The sequence below is a fragment of the Lipotes vexillifer genome, unplaced genomic scaffold, assembly GCF_000442215.2.
Source record: "Lipotes vexillifer unplaced genomic scaffold, Lipotes_vexillifer_v1.1 scaffold371, whole genome shotgun sequence".
Taxonomy (NCBI): domain Eukaryota; kingdom Metazoa; phylum Chordata; class Mammalia; order Artiodactyla; family Lipotidae; genus Lipotes; species Lipotes vexillifer.
In genome coordinates this window covers 3,633,919-3,643,929 of record NW_006786304.1, presented here as the reverse complement: position 1 = coordinate 3,643,929, position 10,011 = coordinate 3,633,919, and the positions used below count along the sequence as shown (strand labels likewise).

Genomic DNA, 10,011 nt, shown 5'->3' with positions numbered 1-10,011 from the left:
TGGGAGACTGGGGTTAGCAGATGTAAGCTATTATATATGGAATGGATAAACAAGGTTCTACTATATAGCACAGGGAACTATATTCAGTATCCTATGATAAACCGTAATGGAAAAGAATACTGAAAAGAACATATATATATATGTATATACTGAATCACTTTGCTGTACAGCAGAAATTAACACATTGTAAATCAACTCTACTTTGATTAAAAAAAAAAGTCTTCATGAGACAATCCAGGGGTACATCAAGGAGGCAGGAGTCAGGAGAGGGAGGTTCCCTCCTCTGAAACCTTTCCTGACCCACTAAACCCAAAAAAGACTCTCTTGGACTCCCCTGCCTCTGCCCGCCCATGCATATCAATATGTGGGTCTGTCCTCCCATCTGACCTGGCCTACTTGAGGACACAGCCCAGGCCTGATTCATCTTGGTTACCACCATGGCCCAGCACGAGGCTTAGCACATTGGAAGCCTCAGGAAATGTTTAAGTAATGGGTGGCTGAGTGTGTGAATGAACGGGTGCGAGTGAGTGGCTATATGAGGAAATCCATGAGTGAGGTACTTAATGAGGGCAGGAAGGACTGAACGCATGCGTGAGCAGGACGGGTAGGGGCAGACGAGAATCAAGTTTAGGGTGGGAGGAAGGGAATGGATGGATGAATTTCTTAGATTGTGCATCCAGCTCCCCGCTCCGCCTCAAGCCTCACCAAGGCTCACCGTTTGCCGTCCGAGCTATGTCCAGAACCCCAATACTGGGTGTGCTGTGAAGGGTTTACCAGGACAGCCTCGCAGAACGTGTCCACTCAAGAGCCGCTCCAGCGTCTAAGAAGCAGACCCCAACACCAGCCGGCGAAGGCCCGGCCTCCTGACACGCTGGCAGGACAGGCGGGGAGACTATCGCTGTCAGACTCGAGCTGTGGGCCTCGCCTACTAGGGAACTCGCCCTGCCCTGAGTGGCCCAGGGAGTTAGGAGGCGGAGTGCCTATTGGCTGGGAGATAGTGACTGACGTCGTGGGTAGCTTATCACAGCTCGACTGCCGAGGCGTGCTCGCGTGTCAGACACGCCTCTAGAAAGACAGAAATGGGAGAGAGCTGAGGGAGTGGGCGACTGCAGAAGGACAAGGAACGAGGTTTCCGGCTGCACGAAGCTGGGCTGTTCGACGGACTGATCCTGTCCTGAGGGAGGATGAGAGAGACCGGATTCCTTGATCCTGAGGGAGGAGGGACGGAGGAGCCTAGACTTCTGAGTCTGAGGGAGGAAGAGGCTGAGCGTCCGGATTCCTGCATCTTGAGGGAGGGAGGAGCTGGGAACCTGAAGGGTCATGCTCTAGGGGCGGGGATTCCTGGATCCCAAGAGTCACTGGCCTGACCAAGGAAGACAGATTTGGGGTTCGGGAATTTGTGTGGCCCTGTATTGTACTGGAGCCAGGCCTTGTCCCCAGGCCAGAGTTCTGGGTCCTGCGGTGGGGCTTGGAGTAGAGATGAAGAGGAAAAAGCTTAGGGGAAGCTCTGGCCTCGATAATGCCCTTTCCTCATCCCTGAAAGGGAACCCAGCGGCGGGTGCTGTGCTGCAGAAGGAACCCAGAGCAGGAGGAGACTTGAGACTCATGTGGAAACAAAGAGAAAAGCATACATACCAACTGAGAGATTAAAATACTGAAAACAATAAAAATAATAGGGGCTTCCCCAGTGGCACAGTGGTTACGAATCCGCCTGCCAATGCAGGGGACATGGGTTCGAGCCCTGGTCTGGGAAGATCCCACATGCCTCGGAGCAACTAAGCCAGTGCACCACAACTAGTGAGCCCGTGCTCTAGAGCCCCTGAGCCACAACCACTGGGCCCGCGTGCCTAGAGCCCGTGCTGCGCAACAAGAGAAGCCACTGCAAAGAGAAGCCCAGGCACCACAACAAAGAGTAGCCTGGGGCAGCAGAAGCTTTCTTGGTGGGTCTCTAAGTCTCTCTACTTTCCCCCAGGCCTTGAACCAGTGCCTGCCAGAGGTCCTGGCACATTGCAGGGGCTCAGCAAATGCTTATGGAATGGACGGACAAACATCCACATCTCTCTGTGCAGCTCTTCCTCTGTCCCCATGTGTCCTCACAACACCTGCTCGGTGTGATCTTGCATTTACACCCACACAAGCAGAGAATCCACACACGGCATGTGCAATTACCTACAAAGACACACACAGGCACACAATCGTGGAATCACTCGCACTGACAACACACAGAAATATCCCATTCCTCATGCAAAACAGACACCCCAGTTATGCAGTTATATGCCCAGCCATAGACAGGCCATTCATCTAATCCCTACTAGGTCCATGAGCAAAGACTTGGTTTTATTCACTATTGTTATCTCCAGCAACTAGAACATCATCATCATCCCCATAAACACAAAAATGTTTCCTATGGTCCAGGTGCAATTCTTTACATGGATTAACTCGTTTAATCCTCTCAGCAACTCTATTCCCAGCAACCCATTTTGTAGATGGAAAAATTGAAGCCCACAGAAGTTTAGTGGTTTGCCCAGGGTTTCATAGCCATTCAGAGGCCATCAGGATTTGAACTAAGGTTTTCTGGCTCTGGAGTCCAGCATACAAAGCAACCACTCAAAAAATAATTCCTGGGCTTCCCCGGTGGCGCAGTGGTTGAGAGTCCGCCTGCCGATGCAGGGGACGCGGGTTCGTGCCCCGGTCCGGGAAGATCCCACGTGCCGCGGAGCGGCTGGGCCCGTGAGCCATGGCCACTGAGCCTGCGCGTCCGGAGCCTGTGCTCCGCAACGGGAGAGGCCACAACAGTGAGAGGCCCGCGTACCGCAAACAAAAAAACAAACAGAATAATAATAATAATAATAATTCCTGCCTTAATCTAGTCAGAATTAGGGAACTTTCACAACTGAGACCACACCCAAACACAGATGCACAGTAGGGAGAATCACAGGAGGGCAATACAGACACGCAAATAGAAAAGACCTTCTCACATGTCACACCCCAGAACACAGGAAGATGCAAAGAGAGGCACATCGTGACAAACCCCACAGAGATGCACAGCACCCAGAGAAGCACACACCAAAGAGATAGATATATCTCTATACAACACACCCAAACCCAGACACGGTGACGCATCCAGAGCTCTGAGTCCCTACTGTTCCGCCCCCAGCCCCGTCGGGCTGGCCCTGGAGGACGTAGCAGGCTTACAATGGGAAGGGGGCCCCTTCACTTGCCTGCTCAGCCAGACTGGTTCCGCCAGTGCCATAGATGGCAACACCCGCCTTGTGAAACCCACGTCGGGCAACTGTACCCTGACCTGGCCTGGACACCTGAATTCTGGGGAGAAAGAGGCTGGAAGCCTGGACTCCTGGGTTCTGAGGGAGTAGGGGCTGGGTACCTCATTCATGGATTCTAGGGGGGGGAGAGGAGTGGGAGTGGGACCTGGACTCTGAGGAGGGGTTCCTGGGTTCTGGGAAAAGACCCAGGGACTTGGATTCCCCTCTTTGAAGGTAAGTTTCCAGATTTAGCAAATAAAAATACTGGACACCAAGTTAAAATGGAATTTCAGACAAACAGCAAATACTTTTTAAGTATAAGTATGTTCCACACAATACTTGGGACATACTTATACTAAAAAAGTATTTGTTGTTTATCTGAAATTCTAATTGAACTGGACATCCTGCATTTTAAAATTTTTATTTATTTATTTATTTATTTTTGCGGTGCGCGGGCCTCTCGCTGTCGTGGCCTCTCCCGTCGCGGAGCACAGGCTCCGGACGCGCAGGCTCAGCGGCCATGGCTCACGGGCCCAGCCGCTCCACGGCACGTGGGGTCTTCCCGGACCGGGGCACGAACCCGCGTCCCCTTCATCGGCAGGCGGACTCTCAACCACCGCGCCACCAGGGAAGCCTGACATCCTGCATTTTATCTGGCAAGCCTGTTTGAGGGGGATGCAGGCCAGAAGCCTGGAGATGCTGCCATACTCACTCCTCAGCCCCCAGCTCTCCTCTTCCTGCCACTGCCCTCCTGCTCACTCCCAAGCAGGCCACCTCACAGCTTTCCCAGTCCTGATTTCCTCACGTACATGAGTTTCTGTATCTATCTAATTGGGGCCCCCAGGCTGTGTCAGAGTTGGGAGAGGAAACTTGAGGACAGCTCAGGTTGTTGTCTTGGGAGCCCTAGGGTCTGACCCTGAGTCACCTGCAGCCCATGGTCTGGACAGCTGGGGGATGGGGCTCTGTGGCTGCCTCCATGGGGTAAGCCTCAGGATGGGGAGAGATGCTGAGAGAGGACGCAGAGGCTCCAGGATAAGGACACTGAGACACAGAGCTTGGGGAGAGAGACTCAGAGATGAGGAGACAGAGAACCAGGAGAAATTTGGAAACAGATCTGCAGAGATGAGGAAAGAAGGAAAGGAGAGATTCAGAGACAGAGAGACAAAGATGCGGAGACGGGGGTGGGGGCGGGGTGGGGGACAGGGACCCTAGAACAGAAGTGGGGAGAAGATGTTTCCCAGACATTCAGGCTCCCGGACCAAGTGACGGACACTGACAGACAAGACGCTGAGTGCTGCCCTTAGGTCTGGGGACAAGGGCAGCAAGCCATCTGGGTGGTGTCAGGAAATCAAGGATTGTGGGGGGAAAGCTGGGATCCCAGACCAGCAGGGTGGTCCACCTCATCACCCCATACTCATACCCAGTGTGGTGACGGCACCACCTTCTCTGCAGCTGACACCCCAATTTTCCGGTGCCTCGTACATTTTTGGAGTGACACCCGTGGTGGGAACCCCACCCAGCTCTAATTCTGCTTCCTTCACTGAGTCACCTCCAACCCCGCCAGACCTGTTGAGGGGAGACTTTGGTGACTCAGGCCTCCAGGCCCCCAGCTCTTTCATCTCCCAGGAAGACAGCAGTCTGGGTATCCCAGGACCCCTACCCCACTCAGGGATGCAGCCTAGCTTAACCCCAAGAGTCTGGACGCCCAGCCCCCTCCCTCAGACCCAGGAGTCCAGGGCCCCAGTCCTCTGCTCTGTTAGGACTCAAGTGTCCTAGACCACATCCACCTCCCTCAGGAACCAGAAGTTTCTCAGTCCCCAGCCTCCTCCCTTCCCAATTTGGAGTTGGGTGAAGTGTGTTTTTTTGCTTTGGTTCCAGCATGGGCCACCCCCAAAACACACTGCCCCCCATGTGCCCGGTGGCCCTGAATGGGGGCACAAGCCCCTTCTCCCCGGGAAGTCGGGACCTCACTAAGGATGGTGGCAGAGGGCCCAGTGGGAGCCCACTCTGCACTCTCCTGCACCACCAGCCTTTCTCCTCTCCCTGTTGCCCTTCCCTCTAAGCCTTGGCCTGGCCAGTGGCTGGCGCCTCCACTCACCTGACACTCCACCTTTCTATCTTTGTGTCTTTTTTCTGAATCTCTTCTCCCCCTTCCTTGTTATTTCTCCCCAGATCTTTGTGCCTCTCTGTCTCGGCATCTCTTTCTCTCTCTCTCCATGTCTTCTCATCTATCTTCTCTCTCTCCATCTCTCTGAATCTCCTTGTCTCTCCCCTCTGGGCCTCTCCTTCTGTCTCTGTCTCCCATTCCCTCCCTATCTCTCTTGTCTCTCCCTCTCTTTTGGTGTCTGTACAGCTGTGCCCCTTGCACCGCCCCTCAGCCTCCTCTCTCCATCTCTTGGTCTCTCTGCCCACTTCCCTTTAGACCTCTACTCCCAGCTCCTCATCCTTGGACCCCCTCCCCCACGATTTCCTTGGTCCTCTGAGGCCAGGCAGGAGGCGGGAGAGGGGAATGAGGGATGCAGAAGGAGGAAGGGGAAGTCCCAGTGTGGGGAAGAGGGTCAGCCAGACCGGCTTGGCTCCCTGGGCCTCTCTGTCAGAGCCCCACCCAGGGCCACGCCCGCCCAGATATAAGCAACTCAGTTCCCAGGTGTCACCCACACCTCTGTCTCCATCGTCGCTGTAGCAGTCCTGCAGGTAGGAGCATCTGCCCGCAGCCTTCTACTCAAAGGTTGGTGCCTCTGCTCTCTTCTCCCCCCACCCACCTCCACTCACGTCTCTCTGCCCCCTTACATGTCTCTGACTGTTTACCTCTCTGGACATCCCTGTCTTTCTCAATAACCCCTGTGACCCACCCCCCTTTCTCAACCTGATGGCACTGAGTTGAAGTTGGAAGTCCTGGGGGCCAGTACCCCCTTTTACTAACCCTCTTGGCTGGGCCATCAGATGTGAGGCATTTCTCTTCAGCTCACTGAGCCTCAGTGTGCTGTCTGTGAAATGGGCTTACAGAAAAACAGTACTGGGCAGGTGTGAGTGTTACTGGTGGCATCTCTATAGGCACCTACCTCTGATCTCTTTCTCCCCTTGTCTCTGACTCTGCCTGTCTCTGTCTTTTGGTCTTTCTCTCCAGCTCTGCCTCTGGTATGAGGAGGGTCCTCTGGGGTCTGTGGGCAGCTGTACAGAGATGGGCGAGTTTCTCGCCCCCAACCCCATACAACCCTATCCCACGTGTCTCCTAGCTGGCAAGCTGATATGACTCTTTCTCCCCAGCATCCTTACCCCTGAGAACCCAGCCCCCAGTGCCCCTGCCCCTTGCCCTGACCTCCCCCAGTATCCAGCATCCCTTGGACAGATTCTGACGTTGTCACCACTGCCACGACTGCTGTCCCCAACGGCCACCTCCTCAGGGCCCGCAAGATGCAATTTGAGATGCACGACAACGTGAAAGGCAAAGGTGGGATCGCTGGATGGAACCCCAAACCTTCCAGTCCCCGGAACATGGCCACTTCCTTCCCCTGGGCACCCTGGCTTCGAAGACAGACGGCGCCTGCCTGCACCCCAGATGCCCCAACGTGCAGGGACCCAGCTCCCCAGGCCCAGGCGTGGAGGAACCGGCGGCAGGTCTCCGCCCCGCCCACATGTGGCGCCAACCTTCCCTAGACTTGCAGGCTCCCCGCCCACCCCACCCTCAGCCGAACCAGTTGTGCAGGAGGCACCAACAACAGGGACTGACTGGGGTGTCGATGCCCAGATGTGGCATAAAGAACGGGGGAGGCACAGTGGTGTCCCCTCAGTGGGCGGCCTGGTGGCCTCGCCCGGACTGCCCGGCAGAGGGAGAGGCTGCATAGGTGCAAGGGCCCAGGAGGTGCTGCGAAGCTGCCCGCTGACCCCCGCCTCTCCCCTCCGCAGCCATGTCCTACCCAGTGACCAGCCAGCCCCCGTGTGCCAGCAGCTACCAGTCCCAGCTCAGTGACTGGAACACCACTCTCCTGGACTGCTGCAATGACATGCCCATCTGTGAGTGCCTGCCGCTCCCTCTCCAGGCCCGGGGAAAGAGCGGGAGGGGAGCGAAGGTCACCCCCAGCCCCTTCCTCGCCCTACTAACCCCACTCCCCGTCTCCTTCCTTGGACCCTGAATTTCCAGTCTCTAACCCTCATGCCTTCCTGGGACGCCCGACACTCCCTAGGATCCCGGCCTCACACCTTCCAACTTCCACTGGGACCCTCAACGTCCCCCTTGCACCCTCACTTGTCTTCCTTGGGTCCCCAACTCCCCCTTTAAACCTTATTTTCCAATCTTGAAACCCCACTCTTCGGACCCCTAATTCCCTCTGGGACCCTCACTTCCACCAACACTCAGCTGCCTCTGGGCCCCTCAACCGCGCGCCGCGGACCCCGCCTCGCCCCTCCCCGAGGCAGAGCCGGCCGGTGGCACCCGGTGGGCCCCGCCCTTAGAGCCCCGCGTCCCCTCCAGGTCTGTGCGGCACTTTCGTCCCTCTGTGCCTCGCCTGCCGCATCTCCGACGACTTCGGCGAGTGCTGCGCCACTCCCTGCCTGCCCGGAAGCCTGAACTCCCTGCGCACCGGCATGCGCGAGCGCTACCACATCCAGGTACTCGCCGGGCCCGGGACCAGAGGAGCCGAGGGCTGGGGACGGGCCTCCTGGGATGCAAGTTAGGGCTGCTAACCTCTTTCTCCCACCCTCCAGGGCAATATTGGGAAAGACTGGGCGGCCCTCACCTTTTGTTTGCCCTGCGCCCTCTGTCAGATGGCGCGGGAGCTGAAGATCCGAGAGTAAAGACGTTCCCCTCACCTTTCTCCTTTTCCACCCGTCACGCCTGCCCTCCTCTGCCTTCTCCTGGGAGGTCCTGACCCTCCGCCCTATCCCGCCGCCACCAGAAATGCACCCACAATAAAAAAAAAAAAAAAAACCTAAAAACCAACTCTGCCTACATCCTTTTTGTCCCAGGGAAGGAATCTGGGTGGAGGAGGAGGTTTGGTGAGGGAGGCGGGGACACAGGGAACGTGCCTAGGTGTGTAAGGAGTTCCAGAGTCGAGTCAGATGCTTGACCCGGATCTGCTGTGTGCGACATTGGCAAGTGTCTTCCCTCACTAAGCCAGGGAGTCCTGACTAACAAAGTAAAACCACCAACTCCCTAGCTGCCTACCTGAAGCTCTGCCCAGAGCCTGAAAATAAGCAAAACCAGAAAGGCTGTCTGGGGACTGTCCAGGTACTAACCATTCGAAGAAAAAATTAGGAGAGCCCCCCTGCTCATTCAATACCTATGGACTCTTGGCCTGCACAGAGTCCTAACAGATGTGGAGGCTCTTTGTCTTCAAAGCACAGAACTGTGAGGTTTAAAACTCTCTAGAGCTGAAAGGCATACTCAAGGATCATACAATTCAATCCACCCCCTTTATTGAAAAGCAACTAGCAGATTAGAAAATGTTTGGGAGTCAAAGTTGGACAGACCTGGGATTCAATCTTGACTCTTGCCACTTACCAGCTGTGTTCTCTTAGTAAATTAATAAACCTGAGTCTGTTTCTCCCTCTGAGGATAATCCCTAATATGTCATATGGCTACTGTGAGAGCAAGAGATGGAACAGATGGAAAGGCCAGAGTCAATTTAACAAACTGTTGTTAATATTATTATTATGTAATAATTTATAACTATTCTAATATTAATATATTATTTGTATTATTTGCTATTCTTCTCTCTGTGTGTATTCAACCATCGAGTGACATTCTCCACTTGGAATGTCTAATAGGCATCTTAAGTTCAACGTGTCTAAGACCTGACCCCTGATTCCCCACCGCCCCAAGCCTGCTCTTCCCACAGTCTTCCTCATCTCAGGAAATAGCAAACCCCATCCCTTCTGTTGCCCACTTTCTCTCTCACCCAGTATCCAAACTGTCAACAAATTCTGTTGGTTCTTACTTTCAGAACAGATCCAGAATCTCCCTTCTCCCCATTCTACTGCGCCTCCTTGTTCCAACCACCCTCCTCTTTGGCCTAAACAAATGCAGTGGCTCCTCACTGGGCCTCCTGCCCTAACTCCACCCTTTTAGTCTCTTCCCCACGGAGAAGCCCTGTGGACATCTGAAATAGATCACATGCCTCCTGTGCTCAGAACCCTCTGCTGGCTCCTCCTGCACATAGTAAAAGCCAGAGTCCTCACGGTGGCTCAAGGACCTGCACAATCTGCCTCTTATTCCCTCTGTGACCTTACCTCCTCTTTATTCTCTCTACTCCACGAGTCTCTTTGTTGTTTCTCTAAGATGTTAGGCACGCTCCCACGTCAGGATCCTTGCACTGGCTGTTCCCTCAACTGGGAATTCTCTTTCCTCAGATGTCCCTATGGCTCACCCTTTCACTTCTGCTCACATGTCATCTTAAGAGTGAGGCCCGGGACTTCCCTGGTGGCGCAGATGGTTAAGAATCCGCCTGCCAATGCAGGGGACATGGGTTCCATCCCTGGTCCGGGAAGATCCCACGTGCTGCAGGGAAACTAAGCCCATGCGCCACAACTACTGAGCCTGCACTCTAGAGCCCGCGAGCCACAACTACTGAAAACCACGCTCCTAGAGCCAGGGCTCCGCAACAAGAGAAGCCACTGCAATGAGAAGCCCCTGCACCGCAACGAAGAGTAACCCCAGCTCGCTGCAACTAGAGAGAGCCTGCACGCACTGATGAAGACCCAACGCAGCCAAAAATAAATTTAAAAAAAAAAGTGAGCCCCCCCCCCCCCC

General features: G+C 54.8%; 1 protein-coding gene across 1 annotated transcript; it reads left to right on the top strand.

Annotated features, from left to right (window-relative positions):
• The first annotated feature begins 6,677 nt into the window (after positions 1-6,677).
• CNFN (cornifelin) lies at positions 6,678-8,057 on the top strand. Its single transcript, XM_007458609.1, has 4 exons — positions 6,678-6,714; positions 7,170-7,277; positions 7,735-7,871; positions 7,968-8,057. The coding sequence occupies exons 1-4, from the start codon at positions 6,678-6,680 to the stop codon at positions 8,055-8,057; spliced, it is 372 nt and encodes a 123-aa protein (XP_007458671.1).
• The last annotated feature ends 1,954 nt before the right edge of the window (positions 8,058-10,011 follow it).

Excerpts from the sequence above, each read along its gene's own strand:
- CNFN (XM_007458609.1), top strand. The coding sequence starts at position 6,678 with ATGCAATTTGAGATGCACGACAACGTGAAAGGCAAAG. Across the intron at positions 6,715-7,169 it reads CGACAACGTGAAAGGCAAAG|CCATGTCCTACCCAGTGACC; the intron begins GTGGGATCGCTG and ends TCCCCTCCGCAG. Across the intron at positions 7,278-7,734 it reads CTGCAATGACATGCCCATCT|GTCTGTGCGGCACTTTCGTC; the intron begins GTGAGTGCCTGC and ends CGTCCCCTCCAG.